Here is a 23,508-nt window from a genome sequence, read left to right on the forward strand (position 1 = left end):
ACTTTACTGAGGGAAGTTGAAAGGGATACAAATAAATGGACAAGCAGTCCATGTTCTTAGACTGGAAGACTCAATATTGTTAAGATAGTAATTTCCCCCAAATTGAAGTATAGATTCAACACAATTTCAGCAGGACTTTTGCAGAAACTGATGAAGAGGTCTCAGAGTTCATATGGAAATGGAAGAAATCCAGGATAGCTAACTCAATCTTAAAAAAAAAGAAAAAAAAAAGGTTGGCGGACTCTAACTTTCCAATTTCAAAAGTTACAAAAAACCTATATTTATCAAGAAAGATAGTGTGGGGGAAAAGAATGTTCACTAAATGATGTTGGGATAACTGGATATGCACATGTAACAAGATAATCTTAGACCCTTGTCTCACACCATACACAAAAATTTACTCTAAATTTTCCACTTATATATAAGAGCTAAAAACATAACACTTTTAGAAAAACATATAAAAGAATGTATGGAACCTTAGGTTAGGCTGAGATAGAACACCAAAATCATGGTCTACAAAAGAAGAAAATTGGATAAATGGAACCTCACCAAAATTCAAATTTTTGTATTTTAAAAGACACCATTAAGATATTGAAAGACAAAACTGGGAGAAAATATTTACTAAGCACACACCTGATAAAGGTCTTGTATCCAGAATACACAAAGAACTCTTATAAATTGATTTTAAAAAATAACCAAGCTTTTCAAAGGGGCAAAAGACATGAGCAGACTTTCCACCAAAGAAGATTTACAAATGCCTAAGAAGCACATGGAAATATGCTTAACATCAATCTTCAGTCATTAGGGAAATGCAAATTAAAGCCATAATGACATACAATTTTGTGCTCAGTAGAAGAGTGTAAGTAAGACAGACAATTTCAAATGTCAGTGAGAATATGGAGAAACAGGGACCTTTATTGGATGCTGATGGGAATGTAAAATGGCACTTTGAAAACAACTTGGCAGTTCATCAAAATGTTAAATATAAAACTACCATATAACCCAGCAATTCCACTCCTAGGTACTTATTCAAAAGAAATGAAAACACATGCCCACACAATGATGCATAGAAATATTCACTACAACATTGTCCAGAATGGCCAAAAATTGGAAACAACCAAAATGTCTACCAACTGGATAGACAAAGATGGTATATTTATACAATGGAATGTTATTCATCAATAAAAGGAAATGAACTACTGATATCATTAATGAACCTCCAAAACATTTCATAAAGCAAAATAAGCCAAGCACAAGAGCCCACATATTATATGATTCCAGTTAATATTAAATGTCTAGGAAAGCCAAATCTACAGAAACACAAAGTAAATTAGTGGTTGCCTAGGGTTAAGGTTAAGACCAGAGTTTACTATAAATGAGCATGAGTGACCTCATTGTGGGGATGAAAATGTTCATCATAGATTCAAATCATTGTGTTGTATACTTGAAATGGGGGAACTTTAGGATACATAAAATAGATCTCAATAAAGTTATTTTTTAAATTATAGCTAATATTTGTATAGCACTTAGTATGTACCATGCATTGTGTTGTGCTTAGCATGCAACATCTCATTTAATCTTTATAATAGCCTTATAAAATAGGCAATATTTATCCCTCCTTCATGAATTAAGAAACTGAGGCACAGAGAGATGAGGTAGCTTGCTAAAGAGCACGCAACCTGTATTAGTAGAGGTGGGATCCAAAGCCAGTTGGTCTGGCTCCACTGCCTATGATCTTAGCCATGGCTTCCATTTGTGGAAGAGAAAAAAAATATGCACATATACTTGTATATGGCAGTATGTGGAAGGATTCACAAGGAACTTTTATCAGTAATTAATTCCCTTTGGGAAGTGGGAATGAGGGTGGGTAGGAGAGGGAAGCAAATTTATTACATTACATCACTTTGAATTTCTTATACATTTTAGAATTCATGCCCTCATTTTGTAGATAAGAAACATCATTTTTAAATCAAAACATTGGATACCTTTGATTTGTCAGATTTTTGCATTTTTAATGTTTCCTAAACTTTCCAATATTTTCTAAATTCTTCGGGGTAAATCTTCAGGCCATGTTCCCAAATAATTACCATAACATGTTTTCTGTTACATTTCTCTCTGCCAATGTCAGAGCCCCAGGATGGGGTTGAGGCCAAGAAGGGTAGGGATGGGAGCTGAGGAAGACTTGATGAAAGAAGGGCCTGTGTTGCTTGCTTCCCTGTGAGGGCCAGGTTGTGACTGGGCTGGATTCCAGACTGCACTGAGCTGTGGTGTGTAGCTCTGAACTGCAGAGATCCACTGAGGCATACCCTGGGGACTGGCTGCTTCAGAAATTGCTGCTATCCTGTAAGGGATAGATTACCTGCATGCATACAAACCTATTCAACAAAAGCACTTGTTTGGATTTGTGCCTACAGGATGAGAGTGATTCTGCCTCAAGCCTATGTGTGTGTCTATGTAACAGAGGTTTGGTTTTTTTGGGGGGTGGTTTTCCACTCAATATTTAAAGATATTCACAAGAGATTACATTATGAAAACAGCTAAGTATTTGCGGATTATCTTTACTAACATAGGAAATATTAGCTTGTGAGGTTTAGGAAGGATTTACTGTGTGACAAGACACTTAAAAGAAAGTAGACAGTAAAGACTAATTAAAAGATATTTGAAGAGGAGGCGCCGGGGGGTGGGGGTAGGGAGGGGTTCAGTAGGTTAAGTGTCTTGCCCTTGATTTCAGCTCAGGTCATGATCTCACAGTTTGTGAGATGGAGCCCCGTGTCAGGCTCTGTCTGCTTGGAATTCTCTCTCTTTCTCTCTGCCCCTCCCCTGCTCACAAGTGCATGTTCTCTCCCTCTCAAAAACAAAACAAAACAAAACAAAACAAAACAAAACAAAAAAAACACACACATTTAAAAAAGATATTTGAAAAATAATATTTTTTTGTACTTCTCTTCTCTGGCTATGGACTAGAATCACATAATCCCCAGAGCCTTTTTGCTATTGAGACACAGAAAAATCCAATGAAAGAAGCATGGGGCATCAGAGTCAGACAGATTGAAGTTCAAATCACAAATCTGTCTATTACTTGCTTGTGTGATCTTGGGCAGGTTAATTAACCTATCTTTAGGTTTTTTTGTGATTTTTCTGAAAACATGGGATAACATTATCTCCCCACACAGGTTAGTCGATTGCAGCACCTTACACAGTGTCTGGCAATTAGTAAGTGTTCAATAAACATTAGTTCTCTTATCTCCCCTGAGTAGGAAAAAAAAATAAAGACTTTGTGCAAAAACTCTACCTTCTCGTATATACTATTTTCCTGCTAAGGAAGTGTATGACAGAGTGAAAATGTGTGGATACCGTCCCTCATCTCTCAAAATCTCTTATACCCCAGGTGTGTTTCCCTATGTCAACAGTGTAGCTACTCGTCCTTTCCAGCGATGATTCTGAGCAGTTGTGTCACCTACTTAGATGCTGCATACTCTCATTTGTGAACTGATCGTGTGTATCCAGCAAGTACCATCATGGTTTGTTTTGTTTTGAGGATGTTGCTACCACTTTCCCAGAAAAAGGTGGTGAGAAACTTATGGGAAGACAGAAAAGTCTTGACAAGTTACTACTTCAGTCATCTTTATTTTTTAAATAAAAATTTTGAGGACATGGTAATGAGAACACCACCAGATGGAGTATGACAATTTTACACAAAGAACTTCCATTCACGTGATAAATAAATCCATGCGGCAGAGACCATGATAATGAACTCTTAGAGCAACTGACTTATTTCCCCCAATTCCCATAAACCGTGTTATTCCTGGTGAAGGCAACATCAGTTGACGGCTTACTATGCATGGACTAGATGTTATAGGAGGAGTTTTTGACTTTTGAAGTGCTCTGAATGCTGAGCTTTTGGGTGTTGTAGCAGGGAGGAGGGTACAAACAAGCTGCTATGACCAGCACACAACTAAAGTACAATCAGAGGGGTGACTGGGTGGCTCAACTGGTCAAGCATTTGACTTCGGCTCAGGTCATGACATGATCTCACAGTCTGCGAGTTTGAGCCCAGCATTAGGCTCTGTGCTTACAGCTCAGATGGAGCTTCAGATTCTGTGGCTCTTTCTCTGGCCCTCCCTGGCTCATTTCTCTCTCTTCCTCTCTCTCATGCGTGCTCTTTCTCAAAAATAAACATTAAAAAATTAAAGTATACAACCAGAGAGCAAAGGGTTAGTTAGGTCTGATGACCCTCTATATTTAATCCCTCCAAGGTCAGCATAATCTAAGAGCAGAAACTTGAATGCAAGCCTTTGGGGGGAAGCCACACTTGAAAGCAGGAGGAAATTCAAACAGTAAAGTAAACTACAAAGAGTAATAAAAAGGAAAGATAGCAGGATATTACGAGTTCAAGCCAAATAACATAACAAGAATCTTCAGCAGCATTGAATGTAGCAACAAGTTCAAAAAAGAGAAGCAGCAAAAAGTGATTTGACCAAGAGGAAGTTAGCAGTGGTTTCCGAGGTTAAGCGGTTCCTGATGGGGCAGGCGATTTCTATTATATAAACAATGGTTTATATGGAGTGAGGTATTTAGATCAACTGGTTATTTCTCACAGAACATTAGAGGGCCATTAGAATTAGATTCAGTCACTCATTCATTTATTTCATTAACATTTGCTGTGCTCTTACTGAAGAACCAAACCAGCGCCATGACAGGCTTCAGAAGGCCCCAGAGATTAGAAGACCCAAGTCTCTGAGGCCTGACTCAGCAGGCTTGAGCCACCGCCCTTCCCTGTGTCCGAACCAATCACTGGAGGTTGGGAGGTACCGGACGTTCCGGCTACTATTCTGGCCCACCTTGCTCTAAACTCACCAATCCCTCTGTGCCATAACAACCTCTGCCGTCACCTTGTCCTATCACGTTGTAGTCCCTGTCCATCACCCCTTTCCTGCCCTAGAGTTAATAAAAACCCTACTCCTTCTTTGTTCGGGGCTCTCAACATGGATTCATTGCGTTGGTGAGGTCTGGGAGCCCGAGCTTAAGCCCGCAATAAAGCCCTCTGCCTTTGCATACGTTACTCGGACTCCTTGGTGGTCTTGGGATTTTTGGGGAGATCGCAATCTGGGCATAACATTACAAGTGCCTAATTCTACTAAACTCCATGGGGTAGGGGTACCTAATAGAAAAGCCATGATTAAATCATGATGGCTTTTCTCTCACAAGGAATCTGGGTGAAGTTTTAGACCTATGACTTAAAAATGAAAGTCTCATTTCCCATAACTGTTTCAGTTTATGCATTCTTTTCTGATATATTAGCCTTTTGTTTTCCTTTTTGATTTCAAAAAGTTTGGTTTGCCACATCAGAGGCAAAGTGTCAACCTTGAAGGCAGCAAGTGTAAAACAAAAATCAAATTTCAATGTATCTTTTTAAAAAAAATGTTTTTTAATGTTTATGTTTGAGAGAGACAAAGTGTTTTATGTTTGAGAGGGCAAAGAGAAAGGGAGACACAGATCTGAAGCACAGATCTTGTCAGCACGGACCCCAACGCAGGGCTTGAACTCACAAACCACGAGATCATAACCTGAGCTGAAGTCAAACGCTTAACAAAATGAGCCACCCGGGTGCCTCTCAAATTTCAGTGTATCTTATGTACACGGTGAGGAAAAGCAGAAATGGTATTTATACTTTGTGTTAGGTTTTTTTCTACAAATACAAAAGCCCTCACAAAGGAACCAAAGTTTTCTCAGTTTCACAAAAAATGCATAAATAGCTTTGCCTTTCATAGTTTAATCAGTTTTGTTGACTGTATCATTGGCGAAGGACCAACTTGGATTCTGACAAGAGGTTAAAAACATCAAGTCTCTGAGGCGCCTGGGTGGCTTAGTCGGTTAAGCGTCCGACTTTCGCTTAGGTCATGATCTCGCGGTTTGTGGGTTCGGCCCCGCGTCGGGCTCTGTGCTGACTGCCAGCTCAGAGCCTGGAGCCTATTTCAGAGTCTATGTCTCCCTCTCTCTCTGACCCTCCCCTGCTCGCACTCTCTCTCTCTCTCTCCTAGAAATAAATAAAAATATTAAAAAAAAAAAACTGAAAAAAAAATCAAGTCTCAAAGAATCCTGTGTGAGCTCTGAGGAGAAACAGAAATGGCATTTATACCTTGCATTAGGTATTTGTTTCCATAAAAATTTAATGCCTACAACATAAACCTAACCCCCCACAGGAACAGGCAAAAGTTGCCAGGCTTTACACACGTTCAGAAAATATGCCTGTAGAGCTTTGCTTCTCAAGGTGGAGTTCAGAGCCATTCTGCAGTAAGTAACCTGGTGCCTGGAAGTGAGACAACCCACAGGATGCCTTTGGCACATTGAAGCCAGAGGTGAATTTTACAGTCTGGTATGCGCAGGCACACATTAGCTATAAGGGACTTTTGTAACTGGCCATCCAAAATAAACCCACCTTAAAATAAATACACCAGCCCATCTACAGAGTGATGTGTGGTGTTTTTTCTTTCTACATTCTGTACCTCCTGTTTCTTTTTCTTTTTAACAATGAGGGGAAACTTTTAAGAAAAAACTACCTAGACAACTTGAGGTTCTTCTAGGCCATCTAGTGAAATACACCTATTTGAAAACTGCTTGGATTATCCTTTAAATATTTTCTTCTTTAGGTTCTCTGATTTCAATAGCCAAAAATCTGATCTACTACATTTGGAAAGCCACTATTTTTCAACTGTTTTATCATTCTTTTTTTTTTTTTTTTTTTTTAAAAGAGAGCATGCAAGTGAGGGGTAGAGGGAGAGGATCTTAAACAGGCTCCATACCTAGCATGGAGCCCAATGCTGAGCTTGATCCCACAACTCTTATCATGACCTAAGCCTAAATCAACAGTCAGATGTTCAATGACTGAGACACCCAGGTGCCCCTATCACTCCATCTTCCTATGTCAAAAGCCCTGTCAAGGGGCTCCTGGGTGGCTCAGTCAGTTAAGCAATCGACTTCAGATCAGGTCATGATCTCACAGTTCTTGGTTCTTGCCCTGCGTTGGGTTCTGTGCTGACAGTTCAGAGCCTCGAAAGTGCTTCAGATTCTATGCCTCCCTCTCTCTCTGCCCCTCCACCACTCACATTCTGTGTCTCTCTCTCTCAAAAATAAATAAACATTAAAAAAATTTTAAAGCCATGGCGCCTGGGTGGCTTAGTCGGTTAAGCCTCCGACTTTCGCTTAGGTCATGATCTCACGGTTCGTGGGTTCAAGCCCCGCGTTGGGCTCTGTGCTGACTGCCAGCTCAGAGCCTGGAGCCTGTTTCAGTCTGTGACTCCTTCTCTCTCTGACCCTCCCCTGCTCACGCTGTCTCTCTCTCTCTCTCCTAGAAATAAATAAAACATTTAAAAAAAATTTTAAAGCCCTGTCAAACGTTTTCATGGAGAATGTTCTTTGTGCAGTAACTCCAAGCATATAAAGACATGTACCCAAGACACTATGAATCTTAGCTAGTACTTTTTGTCAAACTTTTTGTCAAACTTATAACTGTCATTGACTCCCCCTTATATCAAATTCAAGAATAGTGTGGATGCATGGCATAGAAGAGCTACGTTCTACCAACGGATGTGTAAAGAAACAAAACCAAGGGAAGAATTTCCCCATATTAGCTCAAATTTTAATTATTAATTCCCTTATTAATCTGAAAGTACAGGTTACAACTGGCCCTAACTTCTTTTTTTTTTTATAGTTTATTGTCAAGTTGGTTTCCATATAACACCCAGTGCTCATCCCCACAAGTGCCCTCCTCCATGCCTATCACCCCCCTTCCCCTCTCCCCCCCATATCCATCAGTCCTCAGTTTGTTCTCAACATTCAAGAGAATGGTTTGCCTCCCTCCCTATCCCCCCTTATTTCCCCCCTTCTTCTCCCCCACGGTCCTCCGTTAAGTTCCTCCTAATCCTCCTATACATGCAAACATATGGTAGCTGTCCTTCTCTGCCTGACTTATTTCGCTCAGCATAACACCCTCAAGTTCCATCCATGTTGGCCCTAACTTCTTAATGTAAGCTCTACTGTCAAAATAGTCGATCTTCAGGAGAATGCTAAGCATATGCTATTTCATAATACAGAAGGTAATCCTTTCACAAAGAATACTTTTCGCAAGCAAATACTTTTATGAAAATGACCAGAGTCAAGACTGCAGTTTTAAATTTCATATCTGAAACCATACCCAAGTAGAAATGTGGGGCTTAGCTTTTTCAGCAAAAACAACATCCCGGGAGATTTTTAAAAAGTTAATTTAAAAATGATGGTTGTAGAGGAAAACAATATTTATCGTGTAAAAGATTTATATTTAGCCAAAGGCACAAACTGAAACTAAGACTATGAAAGGTGACCATAATGTTGACAATTAAGTCATATCAACCTGAAAAATACCAGCTAAAGCTAATAAAGATGAATTGCTTTAAATTCCTAAGGAAAATATAGTAATTCCAACACCATTAATAATTAGAACCTTTCAAACAGTAGGGGGAAATATAAAGACATCAGTATAAACACCTTAATTTGGAGGCAAAGAAATGTGAAGTGTAACATAACATTTGGTAGTGCTTTTAGTCTTGAATGCCTCAGGTTAGAGACGATTCCCAGCATCTGGCAACTCTGATGCTGAGTACTATCCAAATACTGGCCAGAATTAAATTATACAGTGTGACTCTCCATCAGCAAAACAGAGATTAATGAAAATATTTTAACTTGATACAAGTTGTACAATAATTTAAACTTGTCTGGGAAGTGGCCAGTTCAGAAGGGTCAATTTTCTATCACACTACATCAGTAAGCAAATTCAGATGGGTCACTCTAATGCTACATCAAAAAAAAAATTCACAGTATCTTTCAAAAGCCCCACATTGTGAGGCGCCTGGGTCCCTTGGTTTTGTTTCTTTACACATTCGTTGGTAGAACCTAGCTCTTCTATGCCGTGTCGTAAGCATACGACTCTTGATTTAGGTTCAGGTCATGATGTCACAGTCAGTAAGATTAAGCTCTAAGGCAGGCTCTGGAGCCTGCTTAAGATTCTCTCTCCTCCTGCCCCTTCCCTGTTCTCTCTCTCTAAAAATAAATAAATGGCCCCACATTGAGCAAAATAAAAGTCAAGAGGAACACAACATTAGTTCATTTACAATTTACTAGCTCTTCCAGTGTTTCACAGTGATACAGGGGTTTCAATGATCTAACATGAATGGGCCAGGTGAACCTATATTGAACAAATGTCTTGACTGAATCAGCCTATTGATGTAATTTTTTGGTCTATTTGGTAAGAAGTGTTAAACTGTCTTCCATCCAGGCAATCTCATAGTTCACAGGAGGGAATGTAAATGTCCTAAAATTGAAGAAAAAAAGTTAATTTACTTGTCACCCAAATTTCAATATCTGTATTCACTTGCACATGTTTAGTATCTACTCTGCTAATGAAGACCTTCATGTGTTCCCAGTCAGTGGTTCAATTAAAATGTGAAGGACACCTTAGGGGATTAATTCAGCCAGAAACAGTTCTCATGGTTTACCATTCAAATACTGAAGTTATTGAAACACATATTTCCCCCTAATCGGGTTCTAAGTTGGGCTAGGTCTGTTTATAGCTCTAAGAATAGTTCACCAGGGAAGTGTGATAAATGAAAACTCGATAAAAGACCAGGGAAAATGCCAATATTGGGTCAAGAGCAGAGTGTACTTGCCAGGGAACCTCACAACTAAGGTCATAACTGGGATTCTTCATTTCTTTTCTGTGTAGGTACAAATTTGTCAGAAAGGGGACCACTTAGGTTCCTTAGATTGATGTGTAGGTAAACTCCCAAAAGCCCTTCTGCCCTTTGTGGCCATGCCTTGTATTTAGAGACATGACCTGCCTATGTAGGGCTAACACAGTACCAACAAGACTTGAATGCACCACTCAACAAGACTTTGGCAAACTCAGTACATCCATCACACGAGCAGGCTGAAGGAAACACCAAGACAGAGCTGAGAACTAAAATGAACATACCTTAAAGTTGGAGAGGAGTAAGCCCATGATTTGCTGATTACACTATCTCATACTGGTTATTTGTTATGGCCCTAGAGAGGCAGTAGGCTAGAAAGATTCCAATCAGCTAAAAACAAAATAAGAACAAAATTAAACACACACACACACACACACACACACACACACACGAGTTTAAAGACCTCAGGATATAGGTTTATTTTCCTTTCTCTTCTAATTCACTAATAATTTCCTGAAGTTTTTCTCAACAGCTGTGTTTGATACTCGGCAGCATCTAAATCACACTCAAAGAATATAAGGGAAGTTTTACTACTACTATGACCTGGAATTTCACAACAGTCACTGACAAAAGTCCTAAATGTCATTAAGTTTTGGGGAAACTTAACAGATAACTTATCAGCTATCAGAACAAAAAGGATATGGTTTAGCATAAGCATCTCATCACATAAAATCTCCATCTGTGAAGGCTGTGCCATAAGCTAACCACTAGCCACACACAGGTGGCTTTTGAGCACTTCAAAGAGGGCTAGGCTAAATGAGGTGTTAAATTTTTTATTTTATTTAACTAGACCCTTTCTTTTTTTAAATGTTTATTCATTTTTGGAGAGAGAGACAGAGCATTAACAGAGGAAGGGCAGAGAGAGAGGGAGACACAGAATCTGAAGCAGGCTCCAGGCTCTGAGCTATCAGCACGAAGCCCAACACAGGGCTTAAACTCACGAACCATGAGATCATGATCTGAGCTGAAATTGGACGCTTAACCAACTGAGCCACCCAGGGGTCCCAAATTAGAACCTTTCAAACGTGCTAGTGGTTATTCTATTAATGCAGATTGAGACACAGTTACACCAGCTGCTTTAGAAATGCGTTAAGATTAGGCTTCCAAAACCAAGTGTATTGATTCTTTCAGTTTTGTCTCCACGATGTTTAATATAGGAAAAACTCCCATCCCCTAAAAAAATTGTTTAAAACCACAACACAGCCGGTACCCAACATAACAGGCACATATTGAATGTGGGGTCATATGATCTAAATTTTTTAAGTCAGACCTTACATGCAACTAATCAGGCAGTTGCAGCCCAGGAAAGAAAAATATGAATCACATTGTAGAATCTTGACTACACCGAAAAACACTGTTCTCATCTATCTGATGTTTTTGTTTAGTTAATAAACTATGATGCTGGAAAGCTGCCATTCCCAAAAGGGTGCCAGGTATGTACTACTAGGAGTTAATTCTAAGTCTTGCTTTTTGTAGTTTCAAGGCATGACAGGCTATGGGGTCAAAAGAGCTGGTAAATCAGGAATAAAATTTAGAGAATTCTAATTGTGGAAAACAGTGCAGGAAAACAGAAGATCCAAGGCATCAAAAACTGGAATGAAAATAGCAAAATATCCCTCCAAAATAAAACAAAGCTATTGTTTTATTTATTCGGTCTATTTAAGACCCAAATGCAAATAACTGACTACATAAGTTTCTAATACAAAATAAAAGTAGTTCAATACTGTGATGAGAAACTGAGACTCTGTGAAAACGTGACTTCTATGGAAGTGCCCTGACGCCTTCACAGCGGATAACTTCTAGTTTACACCTAACAAGAGTGATGAAATATTCCTAACTACAAGGACTTACCTGGAAGCAAGAAACTCCAAAGGAAATTCCCGCAACCACTCCCATTTCTGACTCTATAATGGTCATCACCTTTATAAAACAACCCTAATGGGAGCAGGGGAAAAAAATATTAAGTACAGCACAAGCAATAAGGAACACTTCTGCCAAGAGAGGAGCTTTAGCTACCACAGCCTTTGATTATCATTTTTATTAAAATTTACTCTTTTATATAACAAATCTTATCTCCTCTCAAGCACAATGCTCTCGACAGAAGTTTGAAGAGCAGAAGTTCCACCTCTTGGATTAGGCATTTAAAAGTGTTATTTGCTCGTGGTCTGAACTCAAGTCAAATTGTCTGAGCTTCAGTTTCCTCATTTACTCATTGAGACTAATAGTTGTCCTATTTCTGATTATATTTATTGTGACTAAAAATTAAAGATGGAGTCAACTCTGTATTCAGTTAATATTTTCAAATAAAAATATTGTAAAGACTCCTTACTTCATTGTTTACTTTATCAGCATCTCTCTGTGGAGAACAATTTTCAAGTTTGCAGCAACTCTTGGGAAATCCTTTTTCTGAGTAATAATTAGTATCCTTCCAATCTCTATAGTCGGTGACACCACAACAATGCAACTGAAAAAAAAAAAACATTTATAGTTTACATCATAACTTTGTAGTCAAACATTTAACCTATCATTTTAGAGTGCAATTTGTACTCAAAACAATATTATACTTAGTGATCCATATCCTAATATTTTTAAGTGGCTGTCCTCAATCGGCATTGTAATTCAACAGATTAGCACCTTTTTCCCCCTAATACTAAATGTAACATTTTTGCACTGGGCTTCCTTTCCTGCTGTAGTTGGTACTAACAGTACTTGGTCTGTGATGTGAGGACAATGATTAGGAGAAAATGGAGATCTATCACTTAGTATCATCCCACCCTTCTTTCCAGGGACATATTTTCTCCTGATCTAAGATTGTAACGAGAAAATCATACAAGTGGATAACATCTAGTAGCCAGGGGCCTATTCCTCTTCTCTAAGGGGATAAGAAATGTGTTCCCCTCTTGAGAAGCCACCACCTATGACTACTTACCGTATTTTGAATCTTGTCTACGGCATCACTTCTATAATCTCCCGTAGAGTTATACTGCTTTATAGTTTTCTCATAATTATTCTTAAAACTGTTCTTAATCTACAGCAAAGAAACACAATGCCAGTAAATAAAGATTCTAGAAAGTTTCTTTGGTTTCCAGGTCAGATAAAAAATCCCCACATCTGTCATGTCTTTGACAACAGCAACGTGTATGGTAATTATTTCTATGGTCCAATCCTGTCCTCTATGGGATATAGTCTAACTGAGAGGATTACTAAGCAAAACATTACAATAAAAGATAACCACTCAAGTTAAAGTGTTATGGGAGCATTTATTCAAGTGGTAGCTCTGTACTCTTATATCCCTCGCCCAGTTTTTCTCTACTTCAAGTACAAATTTGATGCTTATAGAATTTTTAAGCTACAAAACCTTACTTTGGTAGACTGTACTACCACACTTTGTAAAACACTCTCACTGAGGAACCTTCACTACTCACCAAATGATTTCCCAACCCCAGGTTTAACAGTGGAACCATGATTTCTAATTCAATATTAAAGTTTTGATGATTTCCACTAAGTATATCTAATCTCTTAAAAATGTGTGGCATAATGGGGCACCTGGGTGGCTCAGTTGGTTAAGTATCCGACTTCTGACTTTGGCTCAGGTCATGATCTCACAGTTCGTGAGTTCCAGCCCCACATCAGGCTCTGTACTGACAGCTGGAGCCTGCTTTGGATTCTGTGTCTCCCTCCTTCTCTGCCCCTCCCCTGCTCATGCTCTGTATCTTAATAAAAAATAAATAAATAAATAAATAAATAAATAAATAAAATGTGTGGCATAAGTGGAGAAGGTATTAAATTTGTGTTATCAATTTTGTGATTTAAATATTTTCCTATCAGTAAAGTTATAAATTGTACTATCTCCACTTTAGTAGGTATTTGCACACAGAAAAAGAACTGGAAATACATGTCATTATGGGTACCTGTAATTTCCTTCTGGTGATTGTCAGTCTTTACAATTTTCTAATTTTTTTTATTAAAAATGGGTTAGAATTTTTACAAGAAATCCATTATTGTCAGCTACAGGCTGAAAAAATTAGCATTAAACAAAAGTAAGCTTTAAGAGTGAATTTTGAACTTTTAAAAATTGCCTTTAACTCTTTTTTCCTCTGGAACAATAAATTTTAACATATTAATAGGTTCCCAAATTCAGGCTTACCTCATGTCTAAAAACAAATCCTACGATGGCAGCAATCAGTTCAACCAAAAAAATGAGAGTCAGAAACATTGCATACTATGGGATAAAAAGAAAGTCCAAGTCAGCATAAAGAAGATACATCACAGCCACAAAGGGAGTCAAAGAAAAATATAGTCTGCTCAATCAGTTCAGCATGTTTTTATTAAAAAGGAAGGGAAAACACAACAAAAGTGGGAACTGGCAGCTGAAATGTTACTTGGGAAGTAACGGAAAAAATCCTAAATGGCCATGGCCAGTTTTAAGAAACAAAGCCTACACCACATAAGACTATTCCAAAACCAAGAATCAATTCTAAGGAAAACAAGGACTCACCAGTTTTAGCATCCATGCAGAAGCTCGGCAGGTAGCAAAACAGCCAAAGGTGCCCAAAAGAATAATGACAGTGCCGGTGCCAATGAGCACGAAGGGGACATTGGTGGCCTTCTCATTTAAAAGGGAAAAATAATTCTCCAGGCTCACCTTGCCCCAAATGCCAATGGCAAGAAGGATAACACCAGTGATCTATGTGGGAAACCAGAGAATGGAAAGTTACACACTGTACACAGCAGCACCTTCAAACCACAAACTACTGGATATTTAAGATACAATAGGTGTACTAATTTAGCAGTCTGTGGCCACAGAGCTGTGGCTGGGATATGGGAGACAAGGGATAGGAAGGGGATCTGCACAAAAGGACAGGCCTTGATAAATCCACCCTGGATCACCAAGTAACCCAGGTAACCAGGGCGAAACCAGGGAGCAGCTGGAGAAGGCATCTTAACAAACTTCTTGAACTTTTTTTTTTTTTTTGGTATAAACAGAAATCCGTGGGATATCTGTCCTAGGGATCACAATTCCATAACTGCTTTACTCCCGCCATAGGAAGAACACCTTCCTGGAGGAGGGAAAAAAGTGTTTCTAGAGTTCCTGAAACTTCCCCCTCCCCCAAGCGCAGTTCAGAGTTGAGCGCTGCGTACAAAAGGATAGTACACAAAAGGAAGCCCGACGATAGGTTGGCGGGAGGGCAGCCATTACCATACTTACCGGTGAAATACTCCCCTTTTTCGAAGCAGTGAAAAGAAACAGACTATTATGCGAGTGAGCTCTTAGAGGGGCGGGGCAAGGCTTGCCTCTTGCAATGGTTCGGGGACACCCTCTGAGAGCTCTGGGGTGTTAACTCCATTCCTCGACTCTCGCCTCGAATTCGAACCCTAAGCGTGTCTGTGTCTTAACACAGCCTATTGGCTGCCACCATCCAGCACTCCGATGCCGGCGCAGGCAAGATGCCCGAGCAAGACCCCGGCAACTCATTGCCACCGTCGGGGTCCGGCGGCAACAGCCGGCCAAACCCTTCGGTCGCATCCCTCCCCACTTCAGACCTGAGCGCCCTCCGCTCAGCGTCACACCTCCCACCAAAGCCCGCGACCCCACCCGCCCCCGGGCTCCTAGGTTTCTCACCCAGAAGATGAAAGTGTAGATCAAGAGGACGCTCTTGAAACAAGTAATGACTGGTTTAGTCTGCAGTCTCCGAGAGGGGGACGCCATGACTAGCTCAGCACCCTGCCCCGCCGCACCAGGCGAGCGGAAAAGAGCGAGAGAGACGCAGAGTCCCCGAGTCTCCCCGGAAACTGCCGGAAACTTACGAGCTTCTACAACTGAGAAGAGCCGGAAACACTGTACAATTTCTAGAGGGTAAAGTCCGGGAGGCTATCCGAAAAATGTCGACAATTTCCGAGCGCCCCCTGCTGAAGGTTACCGAAAACTATATACAAAGTTCTATTGTCGGGAATTTCCTAGATCTGCAAGTGGAGCTTTCTTATTTTTTTTCCTCTCAAGGAATCTTTCCCGCCCCCCCCCCGCCCTTATAATTTGATCATATTGTTCTATCACCAACAGCGCCAGCAGCGCTCTGAGATTCGGCCTCGCCAGCCCCTGGTGCCCTAAAGGGAAAAAAAAGGAATGAAAAGAGGTTAAAAATGACCTAAGAATCTGTATTACATGACTAAATATCCTCAAGAAATATATTTCCAATGAAAAAGCATATTCCAAAGCGACACGTACAGTCATATGTTTTTAGACAAAAAATGAGGAAAAGTGACATTTTCCTGAGTGGTGGAATTAAGCTTATTTCTTTTTCACTTGTTCTGTGCTTTTCAATTTTTGAACATTGTTTCATGCAGTGGAGAGGGGGGCATTAAGAGTGAATAGATTGTGGGAAATAATCACTTGCTGAAAGAATTCCAAAGCTAGGTATGAGAGATTGTTAATGAATTTGACAATTTCCCTACAGACGTTTGCAAAATCCATTATCTTTCTCCTCTATTATCCTCTAAACAATTGGAAAGTTGAGGGAAAATGTTCTGAAGTGATTAATACTGAAATGTAAGTTGAACTATCAGCTACAAAGTTTTTTTTTTAATGTTTTTATTTATTTCTGAGAGAGAGAGACAGCATGAGCAAGGGAGGGTCAGAGAGAGAGAGAGACAGCATGAGCAGGGGAGGGTCAGAGAGAGAGACATAGAAGCTGAAACAGGCTCCAGGCTAGTGGTCCGCACAGAGCCAGACATGGGGCACGAACCGTGAGATCATGACGGGAGCCGTCAGACGCCTAACTGACTGAGCCACCCAGGCGCCCCATCAGCTGCAAAGTTTTAAAAAGGGAAAGTGCTATAGAGAATGTCAGGTAAATGTGACCTTCACTCCACATTTAAAATATTAAAACTGAATGGCACTGTATATTTCAGCACCCTGGGTTTTTCAGATCAAGAACCAGCTTATCACAAAGAGGCTGAAACACCCAAAGTCACACAACTAACAGTAAAGCTAAAACTAGAGCTCACTGTGCTTACAAAATGGGAATAAATCACCAGAGTTTTCTGTCCCATATGTCCAGAGGCAATCAATCTAACGGGTAAAGTGGAACAAAAACATAGCCCTCTTCAGGGTCTCCTGAACAAAATTTATTGTGCTCTATTGGTGACAAAAGCTGAGGCTCTTTTTGTTTGGGGCTTAAGTTCAGGAATGGCTAAATGTAAAGACAAGTCTCCAGATAGTTGAAAGGCCTAGAAAATTTGGATTATGCAAATCAGCAGAGCCCTAAAGGGTATTTAAAGTTCCTTGATACATCTGTGAAATGGGGAATGTCTCTGTTTCATAAAGGATACATATACATATGCTTTGCTCAGCACACAAGAATAAGTGCATATATTTGAGCTACAAATACAATGGGTTAATTCTATGCCTATAGTTACAGGGGAGAAAAGAAATGAGTCTAGACATTACAGATACTCACTGTTTCCTGCTTTCTGGTAACTTTTAGGCTTCAAGAGTGACTAGTGACTGAATGAGCCATTCAAATTGCCCTCAATTTAAATAGGTCATTTACTTTTCATGAGAAACTGAGAATAGGTAGGTCTTTTTTATCTAGTCAGGTTCAAAGCAATTCACAAAATGAGTTAAATACTAATGAATTAATTCAGTGCTATAGGCATCCTGGTCTCCCATTTTGTTCAGGAACATTAGTGCAGTCCCTAGCATTCATCTATCTAGAAATTCAGGACAGGTGTAATCAAGGAGAAAAGAAAGATTACTATTGGGTGTCAAGACTCAAGTTTCTGTTTAGTGGAAAATACATACTTTGTGAAACTTTCTCTGGCCTTCTTGCTCCCTCCATAAAAATATAAACTTGTGAGAAAAAAATAGTTACTTCTAAGAAATCTGAGTTGATACCTAACACCAACAATGCCATAGATCTGTATGCACCTTTAATCCATATGGTAAGACACAGAACATTGAAGTTTAAACCAAAAACAACTTAACTCTTAAGGGAAGTTTATAATTGTACATTCCTATTAAATCATGTATGCAGAAAGCTCCACATTTCCATGTTATGTATCATGAACCAGTTGATCTAATTATTGCACAGAGTTATGTATTAAGATCTGGTTTCTTAACTAAAGTGTAAGCTCTTCAAGGGCAAAGACTGAGTGCCCAGTGAGTGTGTGCTGTTTCTTGAAGGATGGGAGTAAAAGACAATATCAGTTCCCTATGCAATCCATGACATCATCTTGACACAAGCTTAACATCACAAAGTGGGCACTTACTGTAGTGCTATTATATTGTATAGTGAAAGGAGAGGTGATGCCCAAACTTTTATGCTTGAAAATTTGCTTTAAATATATACCACAGAACCAGAAAACAAGAAAGCTCCATTGACTTGGTCACACACAGCTTCCCTGTACTTTGAATATTGTCTTAGGACCAGCTCCTATAGCATCATGCCAGATGTCTGAGATCCAAGAGAGTGACTACTAAAGAACAAATATTGCACCAACGGTCTTTAGACTAAAATTTTAAAAGCCTAACATATAAACACATGGAGGGAATGGGTAAAGGATACATCTCTGCAGCTATAAACACTGAGAGAAGGTTATCAGGAAAGATAACAGATGTCAATTTTAAAAGAAACACGTGCCATAAGTACAGGAAATGAGGTTGAGGAGCTCTAAGTAAATGCAAAGCTTTCTCCCTAGGCCAAATAACGCTATGTGAGGAGTTCTCATATTGGAACAAACAAGTATCAAGGGAAGTCTTGCTAACTCCTTGTCATCTTAAATGGAAGCTTCCTCTGAAACTTAGGCTTGTACCACGTTCTGAAAAGGATTTTCATTTTGAGCCCCAACAGCAAAGAAACATTTTTGTGGCTGAAGAGAAAACAAAATAGTCAAAGCAAAATCCACACATTATTTCCAAGAATGTGTTGATTTTCCGCCTCTCCCTTCCTCTGCTGCTTACAACGCTGCGTTGTTTGAATAACAGTCGGTGCCAAGTTAAACCAAAGGCTGACACAGAATTTAATATTCCTATGGGCACAACACCTTGCACCATCGCGTCTCACTCTGCTACACCCTCTTACCCTGCTGCCATGCCACGAAACCCAGAAGTTCAGTTTACTTCAAATTTAGGCCTGGGTCTGGGCACAAACCCAGGCCAAAGGGACATCTAATCCCACCTAAGGCAATGTAAGTAGTAATTCTATAGGTCAGAAAATACATTTATTCTTTAAAGTATTAATATTGTAACACTTAATTGTATTAGTGATATTACATTCTATTATATATAGTATTATCAATATTATTCTATTATATATTATATATAGTAACTGTAATATTGAGCATTGACTATGTACCAACCACTGTTGCTAAGCGCTTGACAGGCAGTACCTCATGCATACATCACAAGAGCCCTTATTGTGAGGTAAAAACTACCACTGCCTTCATTTTACAGATGAGGAAACAGGTTCAAAGGGGCTAACTTGCCTAGGACTAAGCCCAATGAACTTCTGTTTCTCTCATCAGAAATAGGGTCCACTCTATGATGAGACATGGCTGCCATTGTATAAATAGCTGTCTTGGCTAGGAATAACCAAAGACTGCTATAATCAGACATTTAACCACAAACAAGGGCTCTTAGAAATCCCTGAAGCATAAAAACCTCAATGCCTTCCCCAATTCTGCCTTGTACTTGGGGTTATTGTTGAGTTTTACTTTTGCCTTCATTCCAATAGGGCAATCCCCTAAGGAACCCTTTGCCATCCCAGAGTGGCAAAGTACAGAGTTCAGTACATTTTCTGGCTCAATCTATCTTTCTCCCTCTTTCTGACCACAAAAACACATGTTTGATGCTGAAAATGTAGGAAAAAGGCAAATATTTCCTTTAAGTATTGTTGCTGTTTGTTTTACATTCCATATTCAGTAGGGATTTGTGTCCCTTTCCTATTAACTTCCTGTAACCTTCAAGATTAAGTTTAAGTGTTGTTCTTTGGCATTTAAAATATGTCTCCACCAGCAAATATGGTATCAGCTTATTTCCTACTGCGTTTTCAACGTGAATTTTCTGTTCCACAATAAGACAATATGATTATCTCCCAATAAACAATATCTGTTCCCTGTTCCCTTCCCATTCTCCAACCTCACTCAAAATTCCTACTCCCTACTTAAGGTATATCCCAACCCCACTCGATGAGAATGTTAATCTGCCCCCTTTATCCATCCCCTCACCCCTGCCCACACACACCTCTTTTTCTAGCATCAGAGCTCATAGTCTGAGCACTCACATTAACTCAGATCCTTAGTCAATTACTACAGTACCTGCTTGCTTCTCTACTGACCTGTCTTATATCCTGCTGTCTACATGTTCAGAAACTACTGAAGAGCCAGTGTGTCAGGGCTCTTGCACCCCCTTTTATTCTCTCCCCAGCACCCTAGGACACAATGCTCAATTGATGACCTCATTTGGTTTCAGCCAATCTCTGTTGAGCCCTTTGGTCACAGCTGGTCTCTGAGACTAACCACTTAGTAGTGACTTAAGGTTTGATCAATTAAATTAAATAAACTAAATAAATGCCTAAGCCATCCTAGTATCACACTATCACAAGCAAAACAATTAAGTTGAGCTGCTGGATAATGTCTTGGAACAATACTACCCTTTATCTTAGGAACCAGTAAAAAGATATCAACTGTTTCACTCAGAATACATCTTATCTCTTATTCACATAATGACCTTACCATTTTCATTTTCTAATACCTTTTATAAAATTCCTTCAAATACCTTTGGCTAAGTGCCCATCATAAAAATTAAAAAGCACCTCCTGGGGGCGCCTGGGGGGCTCAGTTGCTTAAGCATCTGACTTTGGCTCAGGTCATAATCTCATGGTTCGTGGGTTCGAGCCCCTCATTGGGCTCTATGCTGACAGCTAGCTCAGAGCCGGGGGCCTGTCTTCAGATTCTGTATCTCCCTCTCTCTCTGACTCTCCCCTGCTCATGCTCTCTCTCTCAACAATAAAAATAAAAAACATTTAAAAAAAAAGCACCTCCTGTTTATTTTCTTAAAATCTCATGTTACACATTACAGCCATCAGATAAACATCATTTAAACAAGTAAAGTGAACATTATCATTTAAATGGATAATTCATATGTACAGTTTTAAAAATCAGTTTCCGGAATGGGAATATCTTTATTCCTATTATGTCATGTGTATTCTTATCATTTCTTCTCTGAAATTCTTTTCTTTGTCTGTTTTTCATTCACTTTTCTTTTCCATCTACTCCTTTCAGATTCTCCATGAATCATTCCCTCCCTTTGCAGTCTAGATCTTGCCTTCTTTTAAAAAGTTCATAATATACAATTTGGGACACATAGAAATGAGAAATAATATTGAATGATATTAAAATTCACAATTTCATATCAATTTACCTTAGTCAGTGTTCTAATAAAGTTGTTTCTAGGTTAGTTTTGTTATGCTTTGCTGAGATTTTATCTATACAAGTCAGTTTCCATATCTAACATTTCTTAAAATAATACCTTATTGACTGCTGAGGAACTTCATATTAAATGTCTTGATGTTGAAAATGGTACTGAACTTTAAGAACTTTACATTTCTATGTATAGATATTGTCAGTCTCTTTGTGTCTTTGTCTCATTTTCCCAACCAAATCATACAGAGAGGTGATTTATTTAACCTGACACCCAAAGTGTCTGACACAGTGTTATCCACACATAATGGATGTTGAAGAAATGCTGGGTTTTTAAAATGAGCACCCCCCCTTATTTTGCATAAGCTTTTCATATTGCCCATCTTGGTGCTTCACAGAACTGCTGTCTGTCTCTATATACCCTTACATTGATCTCCCTATGCATTCCATATTCTCCTCCTTCACATTCTTCTTTAATTTCTCTCTGCCACCATTCTGTCCTGCTCCCTCGAGCTGTGAGTGGGACATGAGGCCTTACACAGCATCCTCAGCCTAGCATGTGCTAGGCTCTGTGTTGGGTGCTGGGGAAATGAAGGAGACTAAGGCAAGGTTATTGCACCCTAGGCTCTCATGGTCTGGGAGGGGACAAAGATGAGTCTGAGGTGAACAAACTAGTAAGTAGGGAACAGTGATTGTCACGGGTGAACAATGACAATAATTGTGATAAGCCTGTAATTAAGATATTTACAAAGTGATGCGATAGAAAAAGAAGGCAACCCGATCTCTCTGGGATGGGCTAAGGCAAACTTCTCAGCAGCAAAGATGGATACAGTTTCAACAGTCCAGGAAAGGAAGTAAAGGAATACAAGGTAGAGTAAGTATGCCTGGGCAAAGGCACCAAAGTATGAAAGGAAGAGGAAGTAGTTCAGTACAACCTGATTAGGTGAATGTTTAAAACTAGGCTGAGGACATAGATGGGGTTTGCTTGTGAAGGGTATGAATGCTCTACTACTGTACTCTTTGCCAAGAGGGGGGCCAGTAAAAGGTTTTTTTTTTTTTTAGAAAGAAAGAAAACAACCCTAGTAGAATTTATTACTCTGCACTTGCTCGCTCTCTTGCTCTCTCTCTCTCTCTTTCTGTCTCTCTCTGTCTCTCTCTTTCTCATACACACACACACACACTCATACACACACACACACAAACACACTTAATAGATTTACTATATCCTAACACCTGACTTTAGAGTAAATTTTTATATCTGATTTCAAAAACCTCACAATCTGGCCCTACCCTATTTATTCAGTTTTGTTCCCTATCACTCTCTTGATCCCTCTAACCAGTTTGCCCATCCCTCTCTGACCTAACAGTGAGCTATTATTTATTTCCCTTGCCTCAGAACATACCAAGGCCTACCTCTCCCCACAGAGTGTTCACACAGTTCTCAAAGTCTATACCATAACTTTTAGAATTTTATATGGTTTTGTATCATTGTCTAATTGTTTATGTCCCCCTTCTCTCCCCTCCTAAATATAAATCCTCTGGAGTTTATAATTCCAGATTGAAAGATCAAGCACTTCATACTCACCACTGTTCTTTGTTCTTAGCTTACAGTAGATGTCCAATGAAGGCTAATTCCCTAAACACACACAATTGTAATCAAGAACATTTTTGTTGAATGCCTTCTACATTCTATGAGGGCAAGGGTTTTTTTCAGTGTTTATTTGAACATTGAACATTTGAAGGGGGGAACCCTGAGATCACAACCTGAACCAAAGTCAAGAGTCAGTCACTTACCCTACTGAGCCACCAAGGGGCCCCAACGGCAAGGATTTTTGTCTCTTTTGTTCACTGATGTTGCTCAAGTACTTAGAACAGTGTGTGGCACATAATAGATGCTCAGTAAATACTGTTGAACTAATTATGCATTAGGATGTTAGGGATTTTATCTCTCCACCATCCTTAATACAGTAGAAGCATGATAAATTTATTGAATAAATAAGGCCAAGATATCTTCAGTTTTTAAAATTTATTTAATGTTTGTTTATTTTTGAGAGAGAGAGAGCACAAGTTGGGGAGGGGCACAGAGAGAGGGAGACGCAGAATCTAAAGCAGGCTCCAGACTTTGAGCTGTCAGCACAGAGCCTGACAGGGGCCTCGAACCCACTAACTATGAGATCATGACCTGAGCTGAAGTCAGAGGCTTAACCATCTGAGCTTCCCAGACGCCTCTGTCTTCAGTTTTTTTTTTTTTTATACCACTATCACATTGTTGAACACATAGTAGACAGTCAATACATACTTCTGAATG

General features: G+C 39.4%; 1 protein-coding gene across 1 annotated transcript; it reads right to left on the reverse strand.

The window, feature by feature from the left end:
• Positions 1-9,133: 9,133 nt before the first annotated feature.
• On the reverse strand, positions 9,134-15,592 carry TSPAN6 (tetraspanin 6). The gene is made up of 8 exons (XM_039218084.1): positions 15,406-15,592; positions 14,281-14,469; positions 13,930-14,004; positions 12,712-12,810; positions 12,112-12,246; positions 11,634-11,717; positions 10,007-10,112; positions 9,134-9,346 (listed from the first exon to the last, which is right to left on the reverse strand). The coding sequence occupies exons 1-7, from the start codon at positions 15,490-15,492 to the stop codon at positions 10,044-10,046; spliced, it is 738 nt and encodes a 245-aa protein (XP_039074015.1). The 5' UTR covers positions 15,493-15,592; the 3' UTR covers positions 9,134-9,346; positions 10,007-10,043.
• Positions 15,593-23,508: the final 7,916 nt, after the last annotated feature.

Source organism: Hyaena hyaena, unplaced genomic scaffold, assembly GCF_003009895.1.
Source record: "Hyaena hyaena isolate Hyena2069 unplaced genomic scaffold, ASM300989v1 scaffold_744, whole genome shotgun sequence".
NCBI lineage: Eukaryota > Metazoa > Chordata > Mammalia > Carnivora > Hyaenidae > Hyaena > Hyaena hyaena.

What these genes read in the sequence shown, in the direction of transcription:
- TSPAN6 (XM_039218084.1), bottom strand. Translation starts at nt 15,492, where the DNA reads ATGGCGTCCCCCTCTCGGAGACTGCAGACTAAACCAGTCATTACTTGT. An exon ending in GATTTGTTTTTAGACATGAG is followed by an intron (nt 12,811 to 13,929) that starts GTAAGCCTGAAT and finishes TCTTTGCTGTAG; the next exon opens with ATTAAGAACAGTTTTAAGAA. An exon ending in TTGGAGTTTCTTGCTTCCAG is followed by an intron (nt 10,113 to 11,633) that starts GTAAGTCCTTGT and finishes TTTTGTTTTTAG; the next exon opens with CTGATTGGAATCTTTCTAGC.